We start from the raw sequence: 16,659 nt of genomic DNA on the forward strand, positions 1-16,659 counted from the left end.
TGCACCTACTGCTGATTGAGCAGTGGGCCTGGCAACCAACTTGCCTTCCTCAACGAGAGCTCGTAACGGAGCTCCATCTTGTTGTGGAAGCTTGTCCAAGTCCATGAATTTGGAATAGTTCAGGTAATCATACTTTGGCAACAGTACTTGGTAACTGGCTATTCTGAACTGAAGGCTAATAGAAAGGAAGACCTTCCTTCCCAATAAAATCAATGCATTTACCCTCTGTATTGACTGGAGTAGGTCTAGGATGCTGCTGTCTAGATATCTCCATGGCAGTCTGGACAACCAAAGAGTTAGGCACAGGATGAGAAAATAAATTCCACCCCTTTGGCTGGGACAATATGGTGTTTTTCTGCCCTCTTCGGAAGGGGTAAAAGTGACTGAGGTATGCCAGACTGTTCTAGCTCATTCGTTAACAGGAAGTGCTATTCAGCTGGATCCAGACGTTTGGAGAACTTCCAGAAGTTTACATTAAGGATCCTAAACTTCCTCCAGGGAGATCTGTAGCTCCTCTGTAACCTTACACAACAATTCCTGGAACTGCTTGCTGGAGGGATGGGTATCAGAGTGACTGCTTCATCCAGAGATAAGGACGGTCTCCATTGGTACCACCGGATCCTGCTCATAAACTTGCTCTTCCATGGGGCCAGAGGAAGCTCTGTCTGTCCTCTTGCAGAGGAGGGATGGACTGACTCCCTCATGGATCATGTCGACTCTGGAAGATGGTCCAGGTCCCTGGGACTCCAGAACAGACAGTAGGAGGGGTCAAATGGGGGGTTGTGGAGGTCCCCAGGGCATGGGGTACCAATGGTTCTGAGGTAGGTAATGAGATAGGCGCTGGTTCCAGGCTGGCCTGGGTCCTTTGTCTGGGAAGGCGTGCACTGGAGGAAGTGATGTCGGTTCCTTGGGTAATTCAGTCTCCCAAGGGGAAAAAAAAAGCCAATTCTGAATCCATTGGCCAAACCGACGGTTCCGCAGAAGGGAAAAGACGCCTGGACAATGGAATGGGAGACAGACTCCTCCGACAAACTGCATCTCCTGGTAGAGTCAACGCCTCCCTCATGAGGGAAGGACCTTATGGTGATGGAGACTGGAGATCAGGGAGACCAAAAATGTCAGATGTAGCGCAAGATTCTGTTCGCCCCAGAATAGGAGGTGGTCCGTCTGCCTGAACCAACGGAGCCGGAGGAGTTAGTTTGTGCCACAGTCGGGTGAGGCAGTACTGTTGGTGGTTGAGACTCTCTATGGTTGCCTTTTGCCAGTGCCAGAGGCATTGTTGCCAGCAGAGTGGTCTGGTGCCAATGGAGCCCTGGGTTTGTGGCCCTTTTTGTCATGCCCCCGAGCCGACTCATGGCACAGGCTGAGCAGAAAGACTTGCTTGACTTAGCAGGGTTGTATCTGGCTGCTTTGAAGTGGATTTAGAGGAGAATTTGCTCTTGTGCTTATGAGAGCACTCCCGGCCCACCTGACAAGGAGTTCATTCCCTCGCTCCTAAGTCTGACTTCACGGCATGAAATGCACTCCTTGATGAGTCAGGCCAATGTATGGGGTGTCCCCAAGCTGGGGCCTGACTGCAGCCTCATGACCTTCTCCATTAAGTGCTTCTTCAGAGGAAGTTTCCACTCCTCACAGGTATGACTGAGGAAAGAGCAGCAGACAGTAAACCTTGCTGCAACGTGAGCTTCCCCCAAGGATACTAAGATATGTATGCCTGTGACAATGGACGCAGCTCAGTGAATGGTGGGACTTTCCATTCCCCACTCGGCTAGACAAAGACACTCCCTCTGAGCTACATCTTTATACCCTGATACAAACAAGTTAGTTACGGTCCCTCTGACATAGTTAGTTACTGCCCCCTGACGTGGCTAGTTATCACCCATCACCTTGTACATGTTGGTTTAAAACAAACATTTTTATTACGTACTGTTATCCTGACCTTATCTTTCAGGAGGGGTCAGTGTGTTCCTTTTATCCTTGGGGAATGTTTTTGAACCATCCTTGATATCGGGCTGTGTTTGCGTGAGCACTCTGTGTGTAGTACTTCTTAGGAATGTGAATTTCTGCAATATCAGCCCTGTTCTTGCTAGATTCTGTGAGCAGGTCCTGCCTCATACCAGGCCTATGATAAAAGGGCTTATGTCTCAGGCTCTCTTCCTACTACAAGAAGGAACTTGAGAGGCGGTTGGTTTGTTTTGCCCTTTATCTCCTGGGTTGGAAGCACAGGACAGCGAGGGCCCATGTGTAGATCAATGGACACTGCTTTCAGGAACTCTGACAGCAGGCGCCTGGATACATGCATACCCACAGTGGAATAACATAGGGCGAGTGCACTTGAAGAAGAACGTATCGTTTTTACAGACCTTTATAAATGAGAACCTCTGGCTGGTTCAGGGATTTTAAGTTGATCTAGAGAGATCAGCAGGCCCCTCCCAGCCCCCAGCAAGACAGTCTTACTCAGGAGCTCCCAACAAAGCCTGCATTAGTCCCCACCTCTCTTACCTAAATATGACAGCCAGTCGATCTAGGGGCACAGTGGGGTCTGAAGACAGGCCATTGCTCGGCTCCTGAGACAGCAGCTGGAGAAACAAGCAAAATTAGCTGAGATTTCAGTGACCATACGGAGCTCCGTTCTGAATGGCTGTTGTCCCGAGAACACAAAGTAAACTGACAGGTTTCAGAGTAACAGCCGTGTTAGTCTGTATTCGCAAAAAGAAAAGGAGTACTTGTGGCACCTTAGAGACTAACCAATTTATTTGAGCATAAGCTTTCGTGAGTTACAGCTCACTTCATCGGATGCATACTGTGGAAAGTACACAAGATCTTTTTATACACACAAAGCATGAAAAAATGGGTGTTTACCACTACAAAAGGTTTTCTCTCCCCCCACCCCACTCTCCTGCTGGTAATAGCTTATCTAAAGTGATCACTCTCCTTACAATGTGTATGATAATCAAGTTGAGCCATTTCCAGCACAAATCCAGGGTTTAACAAGAACGTGGGGGGGGGACGGGACAAGGGGAAATAGGTTACCTTGCATAATGACTTATGGGGGAGAGAAAACCTTTTGTAGTGGTAAACACCCATTTTTTCATGCTTTGTGTGTATAAAAAGATCTTGTGTATTTTCCACAGTATGCATCCGATGAAGTGAGCTGTAGCTCACGAAAGCTCATGCTCAAATAAATTGGTTAGTCTCTAAGGTGCCACAAGTACTCCTTTTCTTTTTACAAAGTAAACTGTGCCTCTTTCACACCTCACAAGCAATGTTCATGTCTCAGACTCCCCATGTTCTGGCCAATGCAGAGCAGAAGACTCTTCTGTTCGTAGACAGAAGTGGGGAGTATCACACTATGAGCCTGAAGGGAGAGATATGGGACTAGGGCTTGTGAAAAGATTTGAGTGGTGACTAGTCTCAGCTGCACAAGATGGGAAGTTCCTACTACCTACGGCTTTTCCATGGGGCATTCAGAGCTTACTTGACATGGATTTCAGACAGAATGGCAAAGGAGAGCCCTACCAGGAGGAGACAAACTGATCAGCTGGTGAGCACGCCTCACAAGTTACTCACATCAAACTGTACACCACACTTAACTCAGCTTCCACAACAGAGAGGGAGCCATTCAGCCCACAAGGCTCCAAAATGGCAGGTCATTTTAGGAATGACATATGGGAGTATCCCATGCAATCTTACTTAGCTGCCCGTCCCCTCACTTCCCAGCCCTTTCCACTTTTTACCTTCCTTTAGCCAAGACTCCAAATGAAAAGGCATCGTGGGCTACTTATACTTCAGGGATGGGTAAGTGGCCCGTGACCACCATCAACTACACTGTAGGGGTACAGTCCATAGAGACTATAGATTTCAGCATGCAAAGATCCATCTTGATCACAGCAGAGATGAAGCACTGCATGCTGGGAGATACAACATGAGGAGACTAGCTCCATACTGAAGCTGCAATCGGCTACATTTCATGCAAATTGGCTCATGTATTTACAACACTTTCAAGCGTTCTGCAAATCTGGTTCTTACACCTATTTAAGTTACTATGCTCCTCTCTGAATCAGATCCTCAGCTGGTGTCAATCTGTGTAGCTGCACTGACTTCAGCGAGCTACAGCAGCGTATGCCAGCGGAAGTTATGATGCTGTATTTTCAGATCTTGCTTCACGCTGTTGTCGTTCCCACGTTATTTCCCCATGCTCAGAATAGTAAGTTGCTCAGTGCTATGGCACTTGTAGAACACTGCAGCCACAGTGGAAGTTTTCTACTGAGCAACACACAGAAAATTCCTACTACAGACTGGCATAACCAATCCAGCTGCAGAACAAGGCAAAAGTTCTGCAACTGCAGTGCCCCGAAGTACCTTTTTCAGTGCCATCACCTGAACGGCACACAGTTCGCTGAGGCACTCTGCTATCTTTTCCAAGGGTAGCCGGGCAAGAACTAATGCTGTCCCTGGAATGCAAGAGGAAAAGAATTCAGGGAGAAGGTCGAGTGGAAGTTTAGTCAGTTTCAGACACTAAATGAACAAGTTTCCCCACATGGATCCAACTGCAGCAAAATCAATTGAAAATCTCCCTACACACAGCAGGAAAAAACATCTAATAATATCCACATGTCCTGACTGGACATGAAGTTATTACCCCTCAAATAAAACACATTCCTCTGAATATACCACAACTTGGCATTGCTGCTTCATTTGGATCAGACGCTGAAACGGATGTGTGGGATGGAAGACGAAAGATGCCGGCGTGCTGGAGTAAGAGAAGAACCTAGATGAATGAAAAATTTAGCAACCCCACTCAAATCACACTTGTGACCGGAAAAGAAAAGCACGATGCACCATTGAGCTTAGAATAGGCACAAAACATTTCTGTCATAGCACGTCATTATGTAGTAAAAGCTCTTTATATTTCAGCCTAATTGCAATAACCCTGGAAAATTACACACTTTTGGGGGACGGAAAAAAAAGTAAAACCTTATACTACAGCATTTTAGGGGTCTTACAGTCGGTACAAAATCAAACACCACTTGCATTGCCCCGTCACTGCCCATTGCTGTAAGGGCCCGTGGTAACAACAGCATCTTACCTAAAACGTACTCAGAGCACAAACATAAAATGATATGCAAAATGTGTTAATGCAACATAAAGGGTGCAGTCAGGCACTGGTCAGGAAATGCACAAGTTAAGGTTGCAACAGCAGCAGTCGTTTTAGCCAAGTGTCACTCAGTGCAAGTTTCCTGGCATGTGTTTTACAACGTAAATTGGAAATTGCATATTAAACCAGAAAACATGGACAGCGTTACCTCTCCTTGACATGGCCAATACAATACTGCTGAGGAACCTTCACTTTGCCCTTTCCTAACCATGCAATTCAATGTTCTGGTATCAGAACTCACGAGTATTTAAACTCCCTCAGTGCAATGTGTTGTTTTGTTTAAAGAAAACAAACCCTCCAGGCAGCACAAGTGCTAGGATTGCCTGAAACCCCTTAAAAAGAATGTTAGATGCAAGGTCCTGCAAATCTTTAACGCAAGGCACATTACAGACGCACAAGCAATTAAACAGCTAACGACATACATTGATAAGTACAGTAAAAGCTAGGTTATCCGACACTTTACCAACTGGAAAGCGCTATAAACCGGCATTTCTGATCTTACTGAAAGTCCGGTTTATAGTACAGTTGGTGCAGGGCCGGCAGGTGGCTCGGCTTGCTCGCCCTGCCCCGCCCCAAGCGCTGGCCCCACAGCTCCCATTGGCCAGGAATCGCAGCCAATGGAAGCTGCGGGGGCGGTGCCTGTGGGCGGAGGCAGCGCACAGAGCTGTCAAGCCACACCTCCACCTGCAGGCCAAGAGCTCCCATTGGCATGGTTCCCGGCAAATGGGAGCTCCGGAGCCCGCGCTCGGGGAGTGGTGAGTACACAGAGCCGCCTAGCCACGCCTCTGCCTAGGAGCAGCAGGGACATGTCGCTGCTTCCAGGGAGCCGCCTGAGATGAGCGCCACCTGGATCTGGCACCCCGAATCCCCTCCCATGCCCCAACCCTCTGCCCCAAGCCTTCCTGCACCCAAACTCCCTCCCAGAGCCCACGCCCCTCACCCCTCTCACGCCCCAACCCCGAGCCCCTTCCCAACACCCAAACTCCCTCCCTCTTAGTTAACCAGAAATTTTTTACCTACTGGCACCCTCTATTCCCCCAACATGCTGGATAACAAAGCTTTTACTGTACTTCTGAAAGACAGCTTGCTGCTTGAAGACCTTAATGCAAGTTGATGGCTATTGACATACATTGAAGAATGAACATTAAAAACTGCACGAGTGCAAATCAGTCTGTTTCCAGAAGTACAAAAACTTTTGTTTTCCACTGTGCATGAGCCGAAGCCAGTTTCCATGAACTCAGAACTATTATCAGACTAGCTTCAAATTCGGTCCCATTGGTACTTAAGAATATTTTCATGCTACATGTCAACGTTCTACCAGAGTCACTGAATGAAGTGTGGCAGTAGGTTTTAAAGCAGAAAACCTGTATTTTTCTACTTCTTCTTCAGAGCTGAGCATAACTGAAAAAATTCGGATCCAACTTTCTTTAAAACAAAAACAAAAAAAAAAAATCACCTTTGGGCCAAGAATAGGCATGGAAAATTCTGGCCTGAAAGTGATTTGGTCAGAATTCACTGTGATTTGAGAATGTCAACTGAAGTGTGACACTGGGGGCTGTAATACACCCCCTCGGTGACCCTCACAATATCGAGTGCACGTCTGCACTAAGCAGTAAGTCCTGACAGCGGTGTCTGGGCATGTGAGGAAATACCTTTAAGGAGTCCCACAGCAGCCTCTGGAGACAGCATGAAGGAGTCGAGGGAGCGGGCAATCTCCAGCAGGCCGTTAAAGTGCTGAGCCATATGGTCCCGGCATACTGAGCAGATATTGTGAATAGCTTTGGCAGCAGCAGAGGCCAGTGACTTTTCACAGAGACCTTTCATCAAGTAACCCAGCACAGGATCTGAGAAGAGAAGAAACCCACAAGGAGACACTGGATTATACAGAGGACTCCCACAGCTTCATTTTCTGCCTCATTCTAAGAGGCACACTGGTTTATCTGTCCCGCATTGACCTTGGAGAGGTCACATTTCCCAGAGGGAAGCCAGCTGAAGTGCAGAGACTGAGCTAGTGTCAACGGCTAGACTCACCCAGGAACTGAGGGTTTCTGTCCACGACTTCACTCATTTCTCCCACCAGCTCGATGCTGGTGTAGCGGACAGCAGTGTGTACGGATTCGGGGAGGCGCACCACCCCCTCCAGCACCTCCACCAGCGTCGGATTGTTCTCCCTGGGGACAGAGGACAGTGGTTACTCAGTATCTGGCACAGTCAGTCCTATTCCCAAGCAAGAAACCGACAGTTTCAGCCTTCAAATAGCAGAATCGATGGAAGTACCAGCTAGATCAAGGAACCATGAGTCGCTACCCTGAGGAGCCTGGATAGAAAGTCTGGACACACCGCCCAGCGGGGGCCAGTATCTTTAACAATAACTGTAACAATACTCAGCACTTAAACGCTATTCAGTCCAAGCTTTACACCGGGGAGCCAGAGCCAGGGGAGAGGACCACCAAGCTCCAGAATACTAGCGGCAAGAAAGAGCAGCAAGCTGAAGAAGAGTGAATGAGAAGAGCCATCTGGTAAGAGCCAGGGTTATGGGGCAAGACAGAGAGGAAAACACTCAGCAAGGAATTCAACGGGCATTCCTGATTAACCCTGAGCGGCACTTGTACTCAGATCATTGTGGGGCTCCTACTTGGATGCACACAGGACCCTTCCATCGCCACCCACTCCACTGGACACAAAAAGCATCTCTAAGATACAAGGAATCCAACTCATCAGCCCGAGACATCATCTGTTTTATCCTGCCCTGTTCCATCAGCTATGCCCTGAACTAGGGGAAGTGCGCCTCCTAGTGGTACCAGAAGGGAATTCAGCCCTATTGGTGGAGGTGTCTCACTCCACCAGCATGCCTGTGTTTTCAGCTGTTAACCAAGTAATCAGCGACCAGGAGGAGCCACAGTGGGAAAGGCTGTGTTCAGAGGAACAAGGGTCAGTGACCCGGGAGACACAAAGCAACAAGATGGTCAAGCTCTCAGAAACCTCCATCACTCTTGCTACAGGGGAATGACGTTAGAAAGGAGAAGAATCATAGAATCATAGAATCATAGAATATCAGGGTTGGAAGGGACCCCAGAAGGTCATCTAGTCCAACCCCCTGCTCAAAGCAGGACCAATTCCCAGTTAAATCATCCCAGCCAGGGCTTTGTCAAGCCTGACCTTAAAAACCTCTAAGGAAGGAGATTCTACCACCTCCCTAGGTAACGCATTCCAGTGTTTCACCACCCTCTTAGTGAAAAAGTTTTTCCTAATATCCAATCTAAACCTCCCCCACTGCAACTTGAGACCATTACTCCTCGTTCTGTCATCTGCTACCATTGAGAACAGTCTAGAGCCATCCTCTTTGGAACCCCCTTTCAGGTAGTTGAAAGCAGCTATCAAATCCCCCCTCATTCTTCTCTTCTGCAGGCTAAACAATCCCAGCTCCCTCAGCCTCTCCTTATAACTCATGTGTTCCAGTCCCCTAATCATTTTTGTTGCCCTTCGCTGGACTCTCTCCAATTTATCCACATCCTTCTTGAAGTGTGGGGCCCAAAACTGGACACAGTACTCCAGATGAGGCCTCACCAATGTCGAATAGAGGGGAACGATCACGTCCCTCGATCTGCTCGCTATGCCCCTACTTATACATCCCAAAATGCCATTGGCCTTCTTGGCAACAAGGGCACACTGCTGACTCATATCCAGCTTCTCGTCCACTGTCACCCCTAGGTCCTTTTCTGCAGAACTGCTGCCTAGCCATTCGGTCCCTAGTCTGTAGCTGTGCATTGGGTTCTTCCGTCCTAAGTGCAGGACCCTGCACTTATCCTTATTGAACCTCATCAGATTCCTTTTGGCCCAATCTTCCAATTGGTCTAGGTCCTTCTGTATCCTATCCCTCCCCTCCAGCGTATCTACCACTCCTCCCAGTTTAGTATCATCCGCAACACGAAGAAGAGCAACACGATGAGTTTTGATGCTTGGCAGTCTGAGCCGGTGAATCTACAGGCAACAGACTAGCAACCACCTCCTCCCTGGAGCACCTGCCCTGTAGAGACCGGATAGATTTGTTCTGGCAAAACTCGAACACCTTGCCAACACTTAATTTAGCCTTCCCCTCCCCTGTTTTGCTAGTCCTCTGTGACTCAGTCGTCTGGTGTCAGGGCATCCCAGACAACAGAGAGCGCCAGCCTCCAGGGACCGGCGCAGTTACGGAACTCCTGCCCTTCTCCTCTACCAGCCGGAAAGCAATGGCCTTCCGGATCCTAGGGCCGCTGCCAGCAGGGGATGCGCCAATAATCGTTTTACAGACTCGTGATGCGAGCTGCAATTGAAACAGTACTTTACAGAGTTGTTCCCTGCCCTGAAGGGCTCCCCGCCTTCCACAAGCCAGACGAGAGATACCAGGCAGTAACATTGGGAGGGATTTGAGGAGCAGAGGGCATTGGCGGATGGCACTGGCTGAGGGTGCATTAAGGAGAGGGGCTGGGAAAGAACAGAGAATGGGGAGAATGAAGGCAGAGGCCGGGTGATGCACGGTCCTGACGGTACACAAGGAGGGAGTCCAGCACCGAGGTATCTGGGGCTCCTCACTTACGTTTCACATCAGCAGTAATCTCTCTCTCAACTGAGGAGCCCTGTGGCACACGAAGGTCTCTGCATGAGCTTGCAGGACCTGCATTTTTAGCGGGTAAACCTGACTTGCTGGTTGGGGGGACAGCGGCTCAAGCGCTACAGACAAGAGCAACTCAGGGCTGCTCAGGGTATTTTCAGCCGTCCCTGAATCTTGGCAACTGGTTCTCCTGGCGGGGTCCTGCACCCCAGTGGAGGCACAGCATTCGTACCTGCCGCAGATCTCTTGGCTCCCGCACAGAACAATGAGGGAGCAAAGAAATCTGTGGGGAAACACACGCCCCTTCCGCGGCAGCCTGGGAGCATCTGCTGGGAGCAGCTGAGAGCAGATCATCGGGGGCGGGGAAGCTGGGCGGGGAAGCTGGGCGTGCATGTGCCCCTGGAGAGACATTAAGTGGGTGGGGCTGGGCGGGTGCCTGTATGAACCAGTGAGACAGACTCACTCTGTCCTTCTCGCTCGCCGTTGCTGTGTCCTGGAGGCGTAGGGCTGGGTGAAGCAGGCTCTGTCCCTGAGGCAGAGCAGAAATGTAACAACTAAGCAGGCAGGCTGCTAATGTTCCCAATGTTAGTTAATTGTTCCTATTCTTAGCCAATTCAGGCTCCTATATCTTGCCAGAGCATGCAAAGGAGCCTTATTGTAAAGGACACTGAGGGAACCCTGAGCTAGGAAGGGCTCTGGGCTTTCTCGTGTTTTTTCCCCTATGCCAGAGAGGGGGCACAAGGGGGCTAGATTACAGCTGAGGATCTATTTCACTTATCCATTGGAAAAAAATGCAGGACAATGATTAGCGAAACTCTCCGACTTCCATGTGTGAAAGTCTGAGCAATTCAAAGTGACAGTCTGCTTCACAGAACACCAAACAGCAAACCAAAACTCCTGTAATTTAAATGAAAATCCAGGATTAGAACTGGAATGCAGGGTCTTGGTTACTGTGTGTTTGTAACTTAACTTTCAGGTGTTTAGGAAATGCTGAACAGCTACTGCGACTGTTTTTCTGTGTGATAGTTCAAATAAATTACCAAAATAAGTGAAACTGGTGTGATTATATTGCATTATTTTGACAAATAAAATATGCAGAATTGTGGATGTTTTGGTGCAGAATTCCCCCAGGAGTAAACTGGTCAGCTGCAGCCAGAGCCCCGAAAACAAATGGGACGAGCCCCTACACCCAATCTTCACAGAGGCAGGCAGTGCCTGATACTCACTGGTCAACGCTCTTGGCTATAGAGGCCATGATGAAGAGAACAGCTTCCGTCACCTCCCAGGGAGGGTTCCCATCCTTCAAGGTAGCATAAAGCTGTGGGGCAGAGAGAGTCGGTCACACAGGAGGATTAAGAAAGTCAGGCAGCAGCAGGGTAGCACCTCTCCTTGGGAAGTGGCAGAAGAACCTGTTTGCTCCTCTCCTCCTAAACTGCTTTCCCAGCACTCTCTGGAGCCTGGTTCTGCACCGAGGCTGATCTAATGCTCACTGCTAGCGCCGCGGTCTCAGAGGAGGCCTGAAGTGCGCTGAGGCCTGTGACAAGACCCACTCGGCGGCAGCTCCTGGAGGCGATCTCACCCCGCCACCAAGAACCAGCTTTTATCACACAGCGGAGTGACTGCAGCGTCCTCACTGCTGAACGCCCCGAGGGGCAGCGTAGCGTGGCGTCAGCCGGCAGAGAGGAAAGGAACCTGGGAGACGGCCCCTGGGGCCCAGCCAGACCACACAGTGGTGAACGTGACAGGATATGCAGAGATCCTTCATTTTGTCAAGGAGGGGAGAGTACACGCTCCACTGTAGCTGGAGTGGGCTCTGAACTAACAGCGAGTGGTAGGGGACACGGCAATCCAGGATCAAGCCACAGGAGCCGACTCTGGCCAGCCTGGTGGAGGTGAGCAGCCAACACCGCCACAAGGAGAAGACACGGCCTCTCAGGGTAACAATCCATTCACAGAATATGGACATTACATCATCCTGTGCGTGCAAAGCCACGCTAAACATGCCCAAGGCAACAGAATCCCCTCCGAGGCAACTTATCCAGCGCCACGGCAGCATTACTAGGGGCTCACCTGGGCAAAACATTCCACCGATCCAACCAGGAAGATCAAGTCCTTCACCAGGTCCGAGACCCTCATCCGGAACTCCCCGAAGTCATCTGTCTCCTCCGGGACACCCTCCTAGCAGAGATTTAGAGTTGGAGGAAGTGGGGTTACAGCAGCTAAGGGGACTTCCAGACCCTAATTCACCCACAGAGCAAGGGAAGGGCAAGACAAGCTATTACATTAAGCCACCCTAAACCATGTGATCCTCTCTGCCATCTCAGCCGAAGGGGATTTCAAGGGATGGAAAGCAGGAGCACCAACATCATGTCAAGCGAGGTGTCTGGGGCTCATGATTGGCCCACTCCACACATCCTGCATTAACAGGCCAGATCCTCTCCCCGCACTGAGCTCCGGAAATAAAGGCAAGCTCTCAGACCCATGCAAAGTCTCCGGGAGGTGGGGGAATACAGCCGGGGATGGCACTAAGTATTCCAAGCGGCTCAGGCTCCTTCAAGAAGGGAGACAGTGACCAGCGGGGAGGACAGTCAGGTGAATGTGCTCAGCCTGCAATTCCACACTGGCATTTCAGCTGGGGGAGAAGGGGACCCAAGAATGGCAAAAGCAAAAATGAGACCTGCCAGCACCCAGCTCCCCCATCATACACCCAAGAGTCATTCTAGGGCAGCACAGCCACCAGACCTCTCTGCCGGAACACAGGCTGGCTTGCTGAAGGGAGGGGTTGTCAGATTAGGCCCTCTAAGTATATGGCAGTTTTCGTTACTGCCCAATCCCGTCATTTCCATCCCTAACTGCAGATGGAAATGAGGGGGGTGGGCGGTAACGAAAACTGTTACGTGCCTGGTTCCTTAGCTAGCCATTACATGCAGAGCCGTTACACGTCTGGTTCCTTAGCTAGCAGTGACAATCAGCGCGTGGGGAAGGTGAGCTGCATTTCACCAGCCCCCCCAAGTCCACTGCAGCCTACTGGAGCAGGGGAGGAAAAAGGAAGAGAGCTGAACGCAGCCTTACGTGGTCCGGGTCAAGCTGACAGTGTCTGGCCAGAGCATGCAAAAGCCTCTGGATGTAGGCTTTGAAGATGCTGTGTATGACTGCATCATCTGTTTTGTACAGATGCTCCCCCAGTCTGTACCAGAAGTTAAAGGAAATTTCTACCACCTGTTGGGAGAGGAAAAACAGCCACTCGTCATTTTCACAGACAGGATTTTGCCCCCATCCTCCTAGTGTGGAAAGTCGTCAGAAGGCTGCTGCTGAAAAGCACCGTCACAGGCTCCACACTTACACCTGCAGCCTCAACAAAGCCACGAGCAGCTCCTTCGGCTTCACAAACCTGCATTTTTCGCTTGTTGTTTAAGCAGTTGATTTAAAAATCAAACAAGTTAGTGCTGGGACAGCGTTTGGATGAGTGACCCTGCAGAGTAACAGTGAAGATGTCCCCACGCTGGGCATACTCTGGCCTAGGGAGCCATCCCCGAGCAAAGGGGTAATTCAGCCTCCTGGCTTCAAACCTCTTCAGATACTAGTGTGTCTTGCAGCAGTGGATAGAGCTCACTAGGAGCTCAGCTGAAGTCATCAGCTCATTTCATGTAGGTCAAACATCTGTCAGACAGAAACCTCCACCCCCTCCTCGCTCAGGCATGAGTCACCCCAATAACCATGGAAAGATAATGTGACTCACATCGCAAGGCCTGGGCCACACATAAAAACTGCATCTAAGAAAGCACTGCACCCTGAGTGTGGACCCAGTTACATGCACAGACGCATGCTTTATATCGGTATAACTGTGTCCATATGAGGGGTGGGGTTAGTATAATTATCAGCCAAAAGCTGACAGTTATCCTGGTACCCAAACTGTGTGCAGATAAGGCCTAAGGGACTTCTGTGTATTTGAAAACCCGCACCTCTAGAAGTTAACAGCATGCTAGCCCACTTAAAACCCAGTCAGTCCAGTTTCTACTTTTCTCATGAAGAGAGACTAATTTTAAAGGCTTGACTCCTCCATCAGTAAAGTTCTATGTCCCAAATAAAGTGACGGGTGCATAGGTAGTTATGAAACCAGGTCTGGCTGGTGACATGTATTAGTGCTATATGTAACGAGCACCAATCCATAAATCAGTACCTCTGTGATGGGGGCACATTTACTGAACACAGATCTGAATAGAAGGGGCACAGCAAACACAACTAAAGGTCAGTCAGCAAAATTTTAGTTAATCAAACTGTCCCAGGGGATATCCCAAGAGTGGGAGATCTGGGGAAATCCCACATCTTACATGTGATATTTTGCTATTCTGAGCTTCAGGTGGTGTGCAAAAGTGTGCCGGGGGGAGAAAGCGAGGGGAGATGAGATCACTCATCTGATTTGGGTGGACATGCAAGAAATTACCGCTACATTGGAAGCCTCAGAGAACATTTACCTACGTGGAACATTGAAAAAACCCATTACAAGGGCTAGCCTTATGGGTGAGCTGTGGTCAAGAGGCAAGGAGTGAGGCGGGCCTATAGTGTGAGGCAGCAGAAGCGAGCTAGGGGCAATGGGTCAGGGGGAGGCAGCAGAGCTGGGAGCAATGAGGGTGGGGAGCAGCAGGGGCCAGGGGAGGCACCAAAATACATGTTCACCCAGGAATCTATTCTCCCTAAGGCGGACCCTGACTGACTACTGCACAGAGAAGATGCAGGAAGCAAGATACAGCTCCTAGCAGGTGAGAGGTTTAAAATGCTTTCAAGCAAATTGATGAGGGACTTTTCCTTACCTCTTCCATCAGGAGAGGCTGCCTCGGGTTTCTATCTCAGGCACAGACGAGTTAAACAATACCTTCTGCATCACAAATTCAGAGCAAGGCTTTCAAGGCCACTATGGAACGGGACCTGAAACCTGCCCAAACTCGCTAGGCTATAAAGAAAAGCTTTCTGAAGATCTGATTGAGGAAGAAGAGTGAGTAACGCACTGAGTCCTACCTCATACTGTGGATGGCCTGCACAGATCAGCAACAACTCCAGCGTGCGCAGGTCCCCCAGCCCGTGGCCTGGTGAACAAACAATTTTATCCAGAAACGTCTCACAGAGTTCAGTGAAGACACGGCAGTAATTGAGAACCCTGTTGAAGGAAGTGAAGCAAATCATGTTTCACATGCAAATACCCAGTGATATCGTAAATACAGGGAGAAACTGTCTCCTACTTATGTACAGCATTAGCTTCCTGCAGCTAACATGCACTAAGCAGTCATCTCAGAGGCAGGGGTACACTGAATCCTTCCATTTCAGCAGCCTTTTTATCCAGAGACGTTTCTAATTCACCCCCCAAATTCAGGGAAATGGGGTTACAATGTGCTGAAGAGCATCATAGTTGTGGGAGTTATGTGCTTAACAAAATCTGAACTAAGAACGGCCATCCTGGGTCAAGACCAATGGTCCATCGAGCCCAGTATCCTGTCTTCCAACAGTGGCCAGAGCCAGATCCTTCAGAGGGAACGAACAGAACAGGGCAATCTCGAGTGATCCATCCCCTGTTGTCCAGTTCCAGCTTCTGGCAGTCAGACATTTTGGGACACCCAGATTATGGGGTTGTATCGTTGACCATTTTGGCTAATAATCACTGATGGACCTATCCTCCAGGAACTTAACTAATTCTTTTTTGAATCCAGTTATGCTTCCAGACTTTGCAACATCCCACAGCAAGGAGTTCCACAGGTTGACGGTACGTTGTGTGAAGAAATACTTCCTTATGTTTGTTTTAAACCTACTGCTTATTAATTTCATTTGGTGACCCCAAGTTCTTGTGCTATGAGAAGTAGTAAACAACACTTCCATATCTACTTTCTCTACACCAGTCATGATTTTACAGACTTCTATCACATTCGCGCCTTAGTCATCTCTTTTTTAAACTGAGCACTCTCTCTTTTTAATCTCTCCTCATATAGAAGCTGTTCCAGACCGCTAATTATTTGTGTTGACCTTCTCTGTACCTTTTCCAATTCAAATATATCTTTTTTGAGATGGAGCAACCAGAGCTACATGCAGTATTCAAGATGTGGGCGTACCATGGATTTATAGAGAGGCAATATGATATTTTCTGTGTTATTATTTATCCCTTTCCTAACATTGCTAGCTTTCTTCCCCCCCCCCCTTTTTTTTTTTGGCTGCTGCACATTGAGCAGATGTTTTCAGAGAACTATCCACAATTATTCCAATACCCCTTTCTTGAGTGGTAACAGCTAATTTAGACCCCATCATTTTCTATGTGTAGTTGAGATTGTTTTCCAATGTGAATTACTTTATACTTAACACTGAATTTTATCTGCTATTTCGTTACCCAGTCACACAGTTCAGTGAGATCCCCTTGGAACTCTTTGCACTATCTGGAATAATTTTGTATTCTCTGCAAACTTTGCCACTTCACTGTTCACTCCCTTTTCCAGATCATTTATGAATTTGTGAAACAGCAGGTCCCAGTACAGATCCTTGTATTGACCTCTCTCCATTGTGAAAACTGACAGTTTATTCCTACCCTTTGTTTCCTATCTTTTAGCCAGTTACTGATCCAGGAGAGAACCTTCTCTTATCCCATAACAGTTTACTTTGCTTAAGAGTCTTTGGCATGTGAAACATCTAAGGCTTTCTGAGAGTCCAAGTACACTATATCCACTGGATCCCCTTGTCCACATGTTTGTTGACCCCCTCAAAGAACACTAGACTGGTGAGGCATGACTTCCCTTTACAAAAGCCGCGTTGACTCTTCCCCGACATATTGTATTCATCTATTTGTCTCATAATTCAGTTCTTTACTCTAGTTTAAATCGATTTTCCCTGTACTGAAGTCAGGCTTACCGGCCTGTAATTGCCGGGATCACCT

At 48.7% G+C, this 16,659-nt stretch overlaps 1 protein-coding gene across 2 annotated transcripts in view; it reads right to left on the reverse strand.

Annotated features, from left to right (window-relative positions):
• The window catches only part of TNPO3 (transportin 3), an 84,525-nt gene that overhangs the window by 18,369 nt on the left and 49,497 nt on the right, over positions 1-16,659 (reverse strand). The window contains exons 7-15 of one of the 2 annotated variants that reach the window (XM_073328965.2): positions 14,766-14,904; positions 12,822-12,968; positions 11,820-11,927; positions 10,976-11,067; positions 10,213-10,278; positions 7,190-7,329; positions 6,811-7,002; positions 4,363-4,454; positions 2,503-2,579 (exon numbers count right to left, since the gene is read on the reverse strand). In XM_073328965.2, the coding sequence (XP_073185066.1) occupies positions 2,503-2,579; positions 4,363-4,454; positions 6,811-7,002; positions 7,190-7,329; positions 10,213-10,278; positions 10,976-11,067; positions 11,820-11,927; positions 12,822-12,968; positions 14,766-14,904 (1,053 nt within the window). The remainder of the gene's footprint in view (positions 1-2,502; positions 2,580-4,362; positions 4,455-6,810; positions 7,003-7,189; positions 7,330-10,212; positions 10,279-10,975; positions 11,068-11,819; positions 11,928-12,821; positions 12,969-14,765; positions 14,905-16,659) is intronic. The other variant, XM_078851200.1, reaches the window with a different exon arrangement.

This window comes from Lepidochelys kempii, chromosome 1, assembly GCF_965140285.1.
Source record: "Lepidochelys kempii isolate rLepKem1 chromosome 1, rLepKem1.hap1, whole genome shotgun sequence".
Taxonomy (NCBI): Eukaryota; Metazoa; Chordata; order Testudines; family Cheloniidae; genus Lepidochelys; species Lepidochelys kempii.